General features: G+C 41.1%; 1 protein-coding gene and 1 pseudogene across 1 annotated transcript; one reads left to right on the forward strand and one right to left on the reverse strand.

The window, feature by feature from the left end:
• LOC135542930 (receptor tyrosine-protein kinase erbB-4-like) overlaps positions 1-15,258 on the reverse strand; it is a 279,082-nt pseudogene that overhangs the window by 89,024 nt on the left and 174,800 nt on the right.
• LOC135543141 (protein YIPF5) lies at positions 735-2,207 on the forward strand. Its single transcript, XM_064970218.1, has one exon. The coding sequence runs from the start codon at positions 816-818 to the stop codon at positions 1,584-1,586; it is 771 nt and encodes a 256-aa protein (XP_064826290.1). The 5' UTR covers positions 735-815; the 3' UTR covers positions 1,587-2,207.

The following is a 15,258-nucleotide window of genomic DNA, read 5'->3' on the forward strand; positions in this document are numbered from 1 at the left end:
CCCAAACCATAGCCCTAACCTTAATAACCACTCATAATGAAGACCTAAACTTAACCCTTTGAGTTGTTTTTGTTTTAACCACAAAGAATAAATGGCCTAATTTCTGCAGTGAGAGATCAGACCTCTTCGTGCCCAGTGCACTACTTAGTTCCTGTTCTGGGATTCAGACAGTCTGATGGTTGACAGAATGATTTCTGATTTTGCGTGTAGCACTAGTGTATTATTAGTGAAAGACGAGTTGGGGCTGAGCTTTCCCCCACATGACCCATATGGTACATGTTACATCATTAAGTACTGTGTATCATTATACATCATTAAGTACTGTGTATCATAATACATCATTAAGTACTGTGTATCATTATACATCATTAAGTACTGTGTATCATTATACATCATTAAGTACTGTGTATCATTATACATCATTAAGTACTGTGTATCATAATACATCATTAAGTACTGTGTATCATAATACATCATTAAGTACTGTGTATCATTATACATCATTAAGTACTGTGTATCATTATACATCATTAAGTACTGTGTATCATTATACATCATTAAGTACTGTGTATCATTATACATCATTAAGTACTGTGTATCATTATACATCATTAAGTACTGTGTATCATTATACATCATTAAGTACTGTGAATCATTATACATCATTAAGTACTGTGAATCATTATACATCATTAAGTACTGTGAATCATTATACATCATTAAGTACTGTTTTCTCTTGACACGTATCGAGCAACGAAGTTGGCGGAGTCCAGTGTTGAATTGTTCATTGTTGCAGGTAACAGTGACGGTCAAAAATGTCAGGGTTTGACAACTTCAACACAGATTTCTACCAGTCCAGCTACAGTGTAGATGACCAAGGCCAACCTGCTGGATATGGCTACAGTAACACAGAAGACCCCTACAAACAGGGTCAGTATGACTACTCCCAACCGATGGGATACTCAGCCCCAGGGATGATGCAACCCCAGCAGCCCTACACAGGCCAGATCTACCAACCCACACCAGCCTTCACACCTTCCCCCACACAGTCCATGTACGGCAGCAGCTTTGATGACGAGCCCCCACTGCTGGAGGAATTGGGCATTAACTTTGACCACATCTGGCAGAAGACCCTGACAGTGCTCCACCCCATGAAGGCAGCAGATGGTAACATTATGAACGAGACTGACCTGGCTGGGCCCATGGTGTTCTGTCTGGCCTTCGGAGCCACCTTACTTCTGACAGGAAAGATCCAGTTTGGCTATGTGTATGGCATCAGCGTCATCGGCTGCCTGGGGATGTACTGTCTCCTCAACCTAATGAGCATGACAGGTGTGTCGTTTGGCTGTGTCGCCAGTGTACTGGGCTACTGCCTTCTACCCATGATCCTCCTTGCCAGCTTCGGAATCATCTTTTCTTTACAAGGCATGTTTGGAATAATCATCGCAGCCACAATAATTGGCTGGTGCAGTTTCTCTGCTTCCAAGATCTTCATCTCGGCCCTGGCCATGGACGGACAGCAACTTCTGGTGGCGTACCCCTGTGCCCTCCTCTATGGGGTGTTTGCCCTCATCTCTGTCTTCTGAACTGTCTCTGTCTGTCATCTACACCATGCAGGAAAACGGCCCAGCAAACCCAACTAACTTGAGGACCAGTAAGAAGCGCTGCTGTGCTGCACCCACATCACAGTGCAGTGGTGTGGCCAGAAACCCTGTCAGTTTCATTCCACTTTTACATCATGACAGGGGTCAGTTATAGAGTATCAATTCCAAACCATTTCAATTCAGGACTAAGGACCCATCCACGGACCACTGCAATCTTATATTTAATGTAAAGCTTGTTCTTTATTATGTTTGTTTTTGTTTCTAAGATTTATTTGAGCTTTGAGGCCTTCAGAAAATGCTTTGCACAGGTATTTTCAATTTTATTCAACTGAAGCAGGTGACTTGAAATTGAGTTGTTAAAATAAGACCTTGTTGCATAGTTAATCTATCTCTAATATCAACAGCTCTCTCATTCATACATACACATCTGGGTACTCAGAGGTCTCCTTACAAGTCTGAAAAGACATGTTTTATAAACCTGCAATCATTTTCACTCCATTTTCTGTCCTGTTAGGTCTTTCTTAGAACAATTTAAATTGCTGAAACATGAGGCGCTGCTTGACCAAAACTCTGCCTTGTGGCATTCTCAATTATTTTCCAGCCCCCCCCTCCCCCATGTGATCAGGGCTGTGTTGGTTTTGAAGCTTGTGTGATTCTAAACTTTGGGCAGTCAAAATGCCTGCGCGATGACACAGCTGTGTACACACTCAAGTTATGTACAACATGAATTTTTAAAAAGAAATAGATATTTGTGAGGTTTTAATTTTATTGTAAGATAGTTTGTTGTTCAAGATCAAAACTGCACTGCAGGGCTCCAGCCTACTGTGCTGTCAAATCAAATTTATTTGTATAGCCCTTCTTACATCAGCTGATATCTCAAAGTGCTGTACAGAAACCCAGCCTAAAACCCCAAACAGCAAGCAATGCAGTTGTAAGTCGCTCTGGATAAGAGCGTCTGCTAAATGACTTAAATGTAAATGTAAATGTACTGTGAATCATTATACATCATTAAGTACTGTGTATCATTATACATCACTAAGTACTGTGAATCATTATACATCATTAAGTACTGTGTATCATTATACATCATTAAGTACTGTGTATCATTATACATCACTAAGTACTGTGAATCATTATACATCATTAAGTACTGTGTATCATTATACATCATTAAGTACTGTGTATCATTATACATCATTAAGTACTGTGAATCATTATACATCATTAAGTACTGTGTATCATTATACATCATTAAGTACTGTGAATCATTATACATCATTAAGTACTGTGTATCATTATACATCATTAAGTACTGTGTATCATTATACATCATTAAGTACTGTGAATCATTATACATCATTAAGTACTATGTATCATTATACATCAGTAAGTACTATGAATCATTATACATCATTAAGTACTGTGAATCATTATACATCAAGAATAACTGTGTATCATTATACATCATTAAGTACTGTGTATCATTATACATCATGATGTACTGTGAAGTATTATACATAATTAATACTGTGAAGTATTATACATAATGAAATACTGTGAAGTATTAATCATAATGAAGGACTGTGTATCTTGAGGAGATACAGCTCTGTCCATTGAGTCTCATTTTAGCTATGTGCCTTTGTATCCTTTGTATCTAATAAATCAGCAATGTTTTTTTTTAATACCTCCAACAGTTTTTTAATACCTCCAACAGTGTTTTAATACCTCCAACAGTTTTTTAATACCTCCAACAGTGTTTTAATACCTCCAACAGTTTTTTAATACCTCCAACAGTTTTTTAATACCTCCAACAGTTTTTTAATACCTCCAACAGTGTTTTAATACCTCCAACAGTTTTTTTAATACCTCCAACAGTTTTTTAATACCTCCAACATTTTTTTAATACCTCCAACAGTTTTTTTAATACCTCCAACAGTTTTTTTAATACCTCCAACAGTTTTTTTAATACCTCCAACAGTTTTTTTAATACCTCCAACAGTTTTTTTAATACCTCCAACAGTTTTTTTAATACCTCCAACAGTTTTTTTAATACCTCCAACAGTTTTTTTAATACCTCCAACAGTTTTTTTAATACCTCCAACAGTTTTTTTAATACCTCCAACAGTTTTTTAATACCTCCAACATTTTTTTAATACCTCCAACAGTTTTTTTAATACCTCCAACAGTTTTTTTAATACCTCCAACAGTTTTTTAATACCTCCAACAGTTTTTTTAATACCTCCAACAGGTTTTTTCAATACCTCCAACAGGGTTTTTCAATACCTCCAACAGGGTTTTTCAATACCTCCAACAGGGTTTTTCAATACCTCCAACAGGGTTTTTCAATACCTCCAACAGGTTTTTTCAATACCTCCAACAGGGTTTTTCAATACCTCCAACAGGGTTTTTCAATACCTCCAACAGGGTTTTTCAATACCTCCAACAGGTTTTTTCAATACCTCCAACAGGTTTTTTTAATACCTCCAACAGGGTTTTTCAATACCTCCAACAGGGTTTTTCAATACCTCCAACAGGTTTTGTTAATACCTCCAACAGGTTTTTTCAATACCTCCAACAGGTTTTTTCAATACCTCCAACAGGTTTTGTTAATACCTCTAACAGGGTTTTTTCCACTTCCTTTAAATGTTTAAATTTGCTAACCCCCTCCTCTCTTATACATTCACTCTTACCTTCTATCCCTCCCTCCCTCCCCTCCCTCCCTCCCTCCCTCCCTCCCTCCCTCCCTCCCTCCCTCCCTCCCTCCCTCCCTCCCTCCCTCCCTCCCTCCCTCCCTCCCTCCCTCCCTCCCTCCCTCCCTCCCTCTTTCCTCCCCCTCCCTCTATCCCTCTATCCTTCCCTCCCTATTTCCTTCCCTCCCTCTCTCTATCCCTCTAGCCTTCCCCCTCCCTCTTTCCTTCCCCCTTCCTCTATTCCTCTATCCTTCCCTCCCTCTTTCCTTCCCTCCCTCTTTCCTTCCCTCCCTCTTTCCCCCCTCCCTCTATCCCTCTATACTTCCCTCCCTCTTTCCTTCCCTCCCTCTCTCTATCCCTCTATCCTTCCCTCCCTCTCTCTATCCCTCTATCCTTCCCCCTCCCTCTATTCCTCTATCCTTCCCCCTCCCTCTTTCCTTCCCTCCCTCTATCCTTCCCTCCCTCTCTCGATCCCTCTATCCTTCCCTCCCTCTTTCCTTCCCTCCCTCTATCCCTCTATCCTTCCCTCCCTCCCTCTTTCCTTCCCTCCCTCTCTCTATCCCTCTATCCTTCCCTCCCTCTCTCTATCCCTCTATCCTTCCCTCCCTCTTTCCTTCCCTCCCTCTCTCTATCCCTCTATCCTTCCCTCCTTCTTCCCTTCCCCACTTTAGGCTACCCAACACCCTTGTTCCCCAAGGTAGGCATTGGGGAACATTTTGCACCTGAGTCAGGGACCAGAGAACCAACCCTACTAGTGATTGAAGACATTAAGAGGCAATTGGAAGACTCATGTTCCAAGCAGCAGACGGGAGCATGTGGATACTATGGTACTCTGCTGGGTTGTCAAAGAGCGGGGTTCAGAACCATTGATTGTTTTTACGGTCAACAAAAAAAGGAGCTTGAAATTTACAGAGAGGCAAGACCAGATATAATGAGATATATGGGGCATGTTGAGGATAGATAGGCAAGACCAGATATAATGAGATATATGGGGCATGTTGAGGATAGATAGGCAAGACCAGATATAATGAGATATATGGAGTATGTTGAGGATAGAGAGGCAAGAGTTTAAATGATTGGAGAACAGAGAAGGAGAGAGACAGAGAAAGAGAGAGGGAGAAGAGAGATTGGGGAGAAGGAGAGAGAGAGGGGGAGAGAGAGAGAGGGGGAGAGAGAGAGAGGGGGGAGATAATTAATTGATAGAGAGTGAGAGAGAAAGAGAGAAAGAGAGAGAAAGAGAGAGAGAGCGAGAGAGAGAGAGAGAGAGAGAGAGAGAGATGCTCATGGGCGAAGGAGCCTAGAGGAGCCTAGAGAGAGAGAGAGGTGAAACCTGAGACAGTGAGTCAGAGAGCGATAGCGAGAATAAAGAGAGAGGTTCTAGTGATAAAGACTGAGCCTGATGTCAAAGCAGTGAAAGCCCAGCGGACACTGTGATGATCATCTTACCTGTCCATCATTCCAACACAGTCTTGGAGCCGAGGCCCAACGCAGCTGAGGAGAGAATCATCAGTAGTCAGCTTACAGAAACACTTCAGTAACCTCAACAAAAAGCATCCACCAACTCTTTACAAAGTGTGCACATACTATGAACAAATTCCATCACACATAAACATTAATAACCAATTGATAAGCACTTCTAATAGCTGATTGATGAAAGTCATTATTGAGTGAACATAACAAGCAATACGTGAACATAGCTCAACGGTCCAAGACAGTCAACCTACTTATTAATAAGAGAGACATAACTAGGGTATGAAGTCCTGACCAGCTACTGAGAGGTAGAGATGATACAGACTATGGAGGTGAAAACACACAGACAGACAGACAGACAGACAGACAGACAGACAGACAGACAGACAGACAGACAGGCAGACAGGCAGGCAGACTGATTAAAACAAGGCCATTGGGCTTCTCTCTCATTATCTATAACACATTTCAAGAGGATTGTGATCAGCCTCCGACACAAAGACAGTCAGAGTCTGAGACAGAGCAAATTAAACATCTAATTAAGAGGAGCTGCCTTGGAATCCCATTCAAAGTCTGCCTCGCTCCAGAAATGAAGAAACGGCACCCAACAGCTAATTAGCAGACAATTAGTGTATCCCATCTATGGCTCGTTGCTGTTTGTGATATGATAATTCCTCTAGTGTGCCACGTTTGTAAACATCCGGATTGATCAGCTAGTTTAGTCACACACCAAAGACAGCAAGTCTCAGACCACCCATGTATGTATCAGAGAGGCATCTGGAGTACGACTGCTGACCTAGAATCAGTTTAGTAATTTTGCTCATAATAAATATGATTATATAGACTGGTGTGGTTCTGATACCTGTCCCAGACCTGCTGTTTTCAACTCTCTAGAGACAGCAGGAGCGGTAGAGATGCTCTCAATGATCGGCTATGAAAAGCAAACTGACATTTACTCCTGAGGTGCTGACTTGCTGCACCTTCGACAACTACTGTGATTATTATTATTTGACCCTGCTGGCCATCTATTAACATTTAAACATCTTGGCCATGTTCTGTTATAATCTCCACCCAGCACAGCCAGAAGAGGACTGGCCACCCCTCATAGCCTGGTTCCTCTCTAGGTTTCTTCCTAGGTTTTGGCCTTTCTAGGGAGTTTTTCCTAGCCACCGTGCTTCTACACCTGCATTGCTTGCTGTTTGGGGTTTTAGGCTGGGTTTCTGTACAGCACTTTGAGATATCAGCTGATGTACGAAGGGCTTTATAATTACATTTGATTTGATTCTACAATTAGTTGAATAAATATGATTATATGGACAAATGTGGTTCTGATTCTAGAATCAGTTTAATAAATATTACTATATGGACTAATGTGGTTCTGATTCTAGAATCAGTTTAATAAATATTACTATATGGACTAATGTGGTTCTGATTCTAGAATCAGTTTAATAAATATTACTATATGGACTAATGTGGTTCTGATTCTAGAATCAGTTTAATAAATATTACTATATGGACTAATGTGGTTCTGATTCTAGAATCAGTTTAATAAATATTACTATATGGACTAATGTGGTTCTGATTCTAGAATCAGTTTAATAAATATTACTATATGGACTAATGTGGTTCTGATTCTAGAATCAGTTTAATAAATATGATTATATGGACTGGTGTGGTTCTGATTCTAGATCAGTTTAATAAATATGATTATATGAACTGGTGTGGTTCTGATTCTAGATCAGTGTAATAAATATGATTATATGGACTGGTGTGGTTCTGATTCTAGATCAGTTTAATAAATATGATTATATGGACTGGTGTGGTTCTGATTCTAGGTCAGTGTAATAAATATGATTATATGGACTGGTGTGGTTCTGATTCTACATCAGTGTAATACATATGATTATATGGACTGGTGTGGTTCTGAATCTAGATCAGTTTAATAAGTATGATTATATGGACTGGTGTGGTTCTGATTCTAGATCAGTGTAATAAATATGATTATATGGACTGGTGTGGTTCTGATTCTAGATCAGTTTAATAAATATGATTATATGGACTGGTGTGGTTCTGATTCTAGATCAGTGTAATAAATAGGACTGGTGTGGTTCTGATTCTAGATCAGTTTAATAAATATGATTATATTGACTGGCGTGGTTCTGATTCTAGATCAGTTTAATAAATATGATTATATGGACTGGTGTGGTTCTGATTCTAGATCAGTTTAATAAATATGATTATATGGCCTGGTGTGGTTCTGATTCTAGATCAGCATTCCTACTAGATCTAAGGTGGGGTGTGTATCACGTTTCTTCAGTTGAATTCTGCCATTACATGCAGTGTGAATGTAGACCTTTGCTGCATCTCCTTTGTTCTAAGACCCCCTTTGCTATGAAGCCCCCAAATAAGATCTGGTGCAACCAATTACCTTCAGATGTCACATAATTAGTTCCTAGGAAACTAGTTAAATAAAGTTGACCTGTGCGCAATCTAAGTGTCACATGATCTGTCACATGATCTCAGTATATATACATCTGTTCTGAAAGGCCCCAGAGTCTGCAACACCACTAATCAAGTGGCACCACCAAGCAAGCGGCACAATGAAGACCAAGGAGCTCTCCATACAGGTCAGGGACAAAGTTGTGGGGAAGCATAGATCAGGGTTGGGTTATAAAAAAATATCCGAAACTTTGAACATGGGCACCATTAAATCCATTATTAAAGAATGGAAAGGATATGGCACCACAACAAACCTGCCAAGAGAGGGCCGCCCACCAAAACTCATGGACCAGGCAAGGAGGGCATTAATCAGAGAGGCAACAAAGAGACCAAAGATAACCCTGAAGGAGTTGCAAAGCTCCATAGCAGAGTTTGGAGTATCTGTCCATTGGACCCCGTTAAGCCAAACACTCCACAGAGCTGGGCTTTAGGGAAGAGTGGCCAGAAAAAAAAACATTGCTTAAAGAAAAAAATTAGCAAACACATTTCTCGGGGTCTCCCACATGCCTTTTGGAGAACACCATACCCACAGTGAAGCACGGTAGTGGCAGCATCATGCTGTGGGGTGTTTTTCAGCGGCAGGGGCTGGGAAACTGGTCAGAATTGAAGGAATGAGGGATGGTGCTAAATACAGGGAAATTCTTGATGGAAACCTGTTTCAGTCTTCCAGAGATTTGAGACTGGGATGGAGGTTCACCTTCCAGCAGGACAATGAACCTGAGCATACTGCTCAAGCAACACTTGAGTAATTTAAATGTCTTGGAATGGCCTAGTCAAAGTCCAGACCTCAATCCAATTGAGAATCTGTAGTATAACTTAAAGATTGCTGTACACCAGCAGAACCCACCCAACTTGAAGGAGCTGGAGCAGGTCAGCCTTGAAGAATGAGTAAAAATCCCAGTGGCCAAGCTCATAGAGACATTCCCCAAGAGACTTACAACTATAATTGCTGCAAAAGGTGCCATTACAAAGTATTAACTTTGGGGGGGGGGGGGGGGTGAATAGTTAAGCTCAATTTTTCATTATTTGTTGTTTGTTTCACAATGAAAAATAGTTTGCACCTTCAAAGTGGTAGGCATGTTGTGCAAATCAAATGATACAAACCCGCAAAAAAATCTATTTTAATTCCAGGTTGTAAGGAAACAAAACAGAAAAAATACCAAGTAGGGTGAATACTTCCACAAGCCACTGTATCACCATATCCCCATTCAAAGGCACTTAAACGTCTTTAACCCTCAGACTGGCACACATACAATATCAATGTCTCAATTGTCTTAAAACAAATCATTTAACCTGTCTCCTCACCTTCATCTACACTGATTGAAGTGGATTTAACAGGTAACATCAATAAAGGATCATAGCTTTCACCTGGATTCACCTGGTCAGTCTATGTCATGGAAAGAGCAGGTGTTCTTAATGTTTTGAATACTCAGTGTATATAATGACTTGGTGAGGGCACTAGAAGAGCCTGCAGCACCCGACCTCTTTGGTCTAGGCCATAGTGGAGTTTGGAGTGTGACTGTTTGGGGTTGTGGGCAGGTGTATTTTATACTGATAACAAGTTCAAACAGGTGCCATTAATACAGGTAACGAGTGGAGGACAGAGGAGCCTCTTAAAGAAGAAGTTACCGGTCTGTGAGAGCCAGAAATCTTGCTTGTTTGTAGGTGACCAAATATTTACTTTCCACCATAATTTGCAAATAAACTAATTAAAACCCTACAATGTGATTTTCTGGATTTTTTTCTCATTTTGTCTGTCATAGTTGAAGTGTACCTATGATGAAAATTACAGGCCTCTCTCATCTTTTTAAGTGGGAGAACTTGCACAATTGGTGGCTGACTAAATACTTTTTGCCCCACTGTACATACCTCGGCCTAAACATCAGCACCACAAGTAACTTCCACAAAGCTGTGAATGATCTGAGAGACAAGCCAAGAAGGTCCTTCTATGCCATCAAAAGGAACATATAATTTGACATCCCAATGAGGATCTGGCAAAAAACAAGTGAATCAGTTATAGAACCTCACCAACCAAGAATTGACTAAATGGGACCAACACCAAATTGTGACTCTGCATGCAGAATTGTGAAATAATATCCTCTGTGTACAACACAAAACACCAAATAATGCAGAGCAGAATTAGGACGATACCCGTTAATTATTCAATTCTACAACCACCTAAAAGGAAGCGATTCCAAAACCTTCCATCACCTACAGAGAGATGAACCTGGAGAAGAGTCCCTTAGGCGAGCTGGTCCCGGGGCTCTGTTCACAAACACATACAGACCCCGCAGAGCCCCAGGACAGCAGCACAATTAGACCCAACCAAATCATTGGAAAGAATTAACAAAAAAACAGAGCAAACTAGAATGCTATTTGGCCCTAAACAGAGAGTACACAGTGGCAGAATACCTGACCCCTGTGACTGATCCAAACTTAAGGAAAGCTTTGACTATGTACAGACTCGGTGAGCATAGCCTTGCTATTGAGAAAGGCCGCCGTAGGCAGACATGGCTCTCAAGAGAAAACAGGCCATGTGCACACTGCCCACAAAATGAGGTGGAAACTGAGCTGCACTTCCTAACCTCCTGCCCAATGTATGAGTGTATTAGAGACACATATTTCCCTCGGATTACGCAGACCAACAAAGAATTTGAAAACAAATCCAATTTTGATAAACTCCCTTTATCTACTGGGTGAAATTCCACAGTGTGACATCACAGCAGCAGGATTTGTGACCTGTTGCCACAAGAAAAGGGCAACCAGTGAAGAACAAACACCATTGTAAATACAACCCATATTTATGCTTATTTATTTTCCATTTTATACTTTAACTATTCAGACATCGTTACACCACTGTATATTGACATAATATGACATTTGTAATGTCTTTATTCTTTTGGAACTTCTGTGTAATGTTTACTGTTCTTTTCTGATTGTTCATTTCACTTTTGTTTATCATCAATTTCACTTGCTATGACAATGTTTCCCACGCCAATGAAGCCCTTTGAATTGAATTGAATTGAGAGAGAGAGAGAGAGAGAGATAGTCCTTTGCCATTTGTACATTGTTAAAACACTGTATATATATAATATGACATTTGTAATGTATTTATTGTTTTGAAACTTCTGTATGTGTGATGTTTACTGTTAATTTTTATTGTTTATTTCACTTTATATATTCACTTTATATATCATCTACTTACTTGCTTTGGCTATGTTAACACATATTTTCGCATGCCAATAAAGCCCTTGAATTGAATTGAATTCTCTCTCTCTCTCTCTCTCTCTCTCGCTCTCTCTCTCTCTCTCTCCTCGTACCCCTGGGTGCAGTTGGCGTGGCAGGGGTGACACTCGTTGTTGGCCTCGGCGTATTTGAAGATGAAGCTGTTGGTGCCTTGGAGGCCGTCGGGGCACTTTTCCACACAGTTGGGCCCATCTTTGGAGTGGAGACAGGTCACACATTGATCTGGACCCTGAGAGGTAGAGTGAGAGAGATGGAAGAGGAGGAGGAGGAGGAGAAGGAGAAGGAGAAGGAGAAGGAGAAGGAGAAGGAGAAGGAGAAGGAGAAGGAGAAGGAGAAGGAGGAGAGGAGAAGGAGGAGGAGGAGAAGGAGGAGGAGGAGGAGAAGGAGGAGAAGGAGGAGGAGGAAGTAAAGGAGATGGATAGAAGATGAAGAGGAGGATGAGAAGGAGGAAGTAAAGGAGATGGATAGAAGATGAAGAGGAGGATGAGAAGGAGGAAGTAAAGTAGATGGATAGAAGATGAAGAGGAGGATGAGAAGGATGAAGTAAAGGAGATGGATAGAAGATGAAGAGGAAGATGAGAAGGAGGAAGTAAAGGAGATGAATAGAAGAGGAAGAGGAGGATGAGAAGGAGTAAGTAAAGGAGATGGATAGAAGAGGAAGAGGATGAGCAGGAGGAAGTAAAGGAGATGGATAGAAGAGGAAGAGGAAGAGCCATTGACCACATATCAGCACGTCAACACAGTTCACACTTCTGAACAAGCATTCAGACAGCAGATATAAACACATGGAGAGATGAAGGAAGAGAGACGATAGAGAGATGGGTCTGTGGATGCATGTGCTGCTGGTTGAAACTTTTACTGTGGGCTTGGACACCTCATGTACGGTAAATGATGTGTATTTGGCTGGTTGATAGACAGCCTTTCACTTTCAGGTCTGACAAAACGACAGCTGTAATCCCTCCCCATCAATACACTATCTCCCTGCCGAGTTGTGTCAATGTATTGTGTCTCTCTGACTGTGTGTGTGTGTGTGTGTGTGTGTGTGTGTGTGTGTGTGTGTGTGTGTGTGTGTGTGTGTGTGTGTGTGTGTGCGTGCGTGCGTGCGTGAGTGCGTGCGTGTGTGCGTGCGTGTGTGCGTGTGTGTGTGTGTGTGTGTGTGTTTGTGTGTGTTTGTGCCTGTGCATTCATACATCTGATGATTGACACCTGTGTTATTTACTTCTGACTGGACTGCAGGAGACACTGCAAGACACGGTGAAACACTGCGTATCACCGCACCGTCATAGAGACTATTGTCCTCCACTCCTCCCTGTCCTCCCCGGGGGTTCTTTACACAAGTATCAAATTCCACCAATAGGGCTTTAACAGGGGCCTGTAAAAAAGGGTCTCCATGACAGCTGGATATATCATGAGCCCTAAACCATGGAGAGTTATACACCACTGTCCCTACGCCACATATAAAACAAGACTAGAGTCCCCCGACATGGCAGGGGAGGTGATTTAAACCAACCTTGGGTTGTTATAGTTCCAGGCTGAGAGAGAGAGGGGGGGGGGGTTCAAGGGTTTTCAACCGGGTGGCATTTTAAAGGGAAATTCTAGCATTTAGAAGAGGGCAGGTGGGAATGGATGAGGGACTTCTGAGAGGTGCGTTCTCTGTGGAAGGTCAGAGGCTGTCAAAAACACGTATCCTTCTGGAATGGGTTTTACCTTCGTAGCTGACGTGGTACTTTATTTATCTGGAATGTGTTTTACCTTCGTAGCTGACGTGGTACTTTATTTATCTGGAATGTGTTTTACCTTCGTAGCTGACGTGGTACTTTATTTATCTGGAATGTGTTTTACCTTTGTAGCTGACGTGGTACTTTATTTATCTTGAATGTGTTTTACCTTCGTAGCTGACGTGGTACTTTATTTATCTGGAATGTGTTTTACCTTCGTAGCTGACGTGGTACTTTATTTATCTGGAATGTGTTTTACCTTCGTAGCTGACGTGGTACTTTATTTATCTGGAATGTGTTTTACCTTCGTAGCTGACGTGGTACTTTATTTATGTTTTACCTGGAATGTGTTTTACCTTCGTAGCTGACGTGGTACTTTATTTATCTGGAATGTGTTTTACCTTCGTAGCTGACGTGGTACTTTATTTATCTGGAATGTGTTTTACCTTCGTAGCTGACGTGGTACTTTATTTATCTGGAATGTGTTTTACCTTCGTAGCTGACGTGGTACTTTATTTATCTGGAATGTGTTTTACCTTCGTAGCTGACGTGGTACTTTATTTATCTGGAATGTGTTTTACCTTCGTAGCTGACGTGGTACTTTATTTATCTGGAATGTGTTTTACCTTCGTAGCTGACGTGGTACTTTATTTATCTGGAATGTGTTTTACCTTCGTAGCTGACGTGGTACTTTATTTATCTGGAATGGGTTTTACCTTCGTAGCTGACGTGGTACTTTATTTATCTGGAATGTGTTTTACCTTCGTAGCTGACGTGGTACTTTATTTATCTGGAATGTGTTTTACCTTCGTAGCTGACGTGGTACTTTATTTATCTGGAATGTGTTTTACCTTCGTAGCTGACGTGGTACTTTATTTATCTGGAATGGGTTTTACCTTCGTAGCTGACGTGGTACTTTATTTATCTGGAATGTGTTTTACCTTCGTAGCTGACGTGGTACTTTATTTATCTGGAATGTGTTTTACCTTCGTAGCTGACGTGGTACTTTATTTATCTGGAATGTGTTTTACCTTCGTAGCTGACGTGGTACTTTATTTATCTGGAATGTGTTTTACCTTCGTAGCTGACGTGGTACTTTATTTATCTGGAATGTGTTTTACCTTCGTAGCTGACGTGGTACTTTATTTATCTGGAATGTGTTTTACCTTCGTAGCTGACGTGGTACTTTATTTACCTGGAATGTGTTTTACCCTCGTAGCTGACGTGGTACTTTATTTATCTGGAATGTGTTTTACCTTCGTAGCTGACGTGGTACTTTATTTATCTGGAATGTGTTTTACCTTCGTAGCTGACGTGGTACTTTATTTATCTGGAATGTGTTTTACCTTCGTAGCTGACGTGGTACTTTATTTATCTGGAATGTGTTTTACCTTCGTAGCTGACGTGGTACTTTATTTATCTCCATAAAACCACATTTGAGGCGTTCAGGAACATCTCCCTGATCAGTTCACATAACAGTTGGTTACGTTGTGTAGTCAGGAAAAACTCAGTGGCCTAACAGTACAGTAGACTCGAACTCCTGAAAGTCAAACTCTCCAGACAGGATGTGACATCAGCAGACCCAAAGGGCAGGCTAGTCATTTTAATTTCTGGATGCAGCTCTGCAGACTGGTCACGATCTGGCACAGCCACAAAGTCATAAAGTCTGATTTTAAACCTAACCTTAACCTTAACCCTAACCTTACTGCTAACCCTAATGCCTAACCCTAACCTTACTGCTAACCCTAATGCATAACCCTAACCTTAACCCTAACCATAACCTTACTGCTAACCTTAATGCCTAAACCTAACCTTAAATTAAGACCGAGAAGCTTTTCATACATTTTTTGTTTTCATACATTTTTACAATATTGCCAATTTTGACTTTGCAGCTGGGTCATCTAAGGGGAAATCGCTCAGTTCTGCCTCCAGGACAAGATTCATGACAATAAACGTCAACCTGCACCCAAAGAACAGGTTCAGGGCTCGGTGGAACACCGATGACAGTTGCCGTATATTGCCGTGGTGATCCTT

This window comes from Oncorhynchus masou, chromosome 7, assembly GCF_036934945.1.
Source record: "Oncorhynchus masou masou isolate Uvic2021 chromosome 7, UVic_Omas_1.1, whole genome shotgun sequence".
NCBI lineage: Eukaryota > Metazoa > Chordata > Actinopteri > Salmoniformes > Salmonidae > Oncorhynchus > Oncorhynchus masou.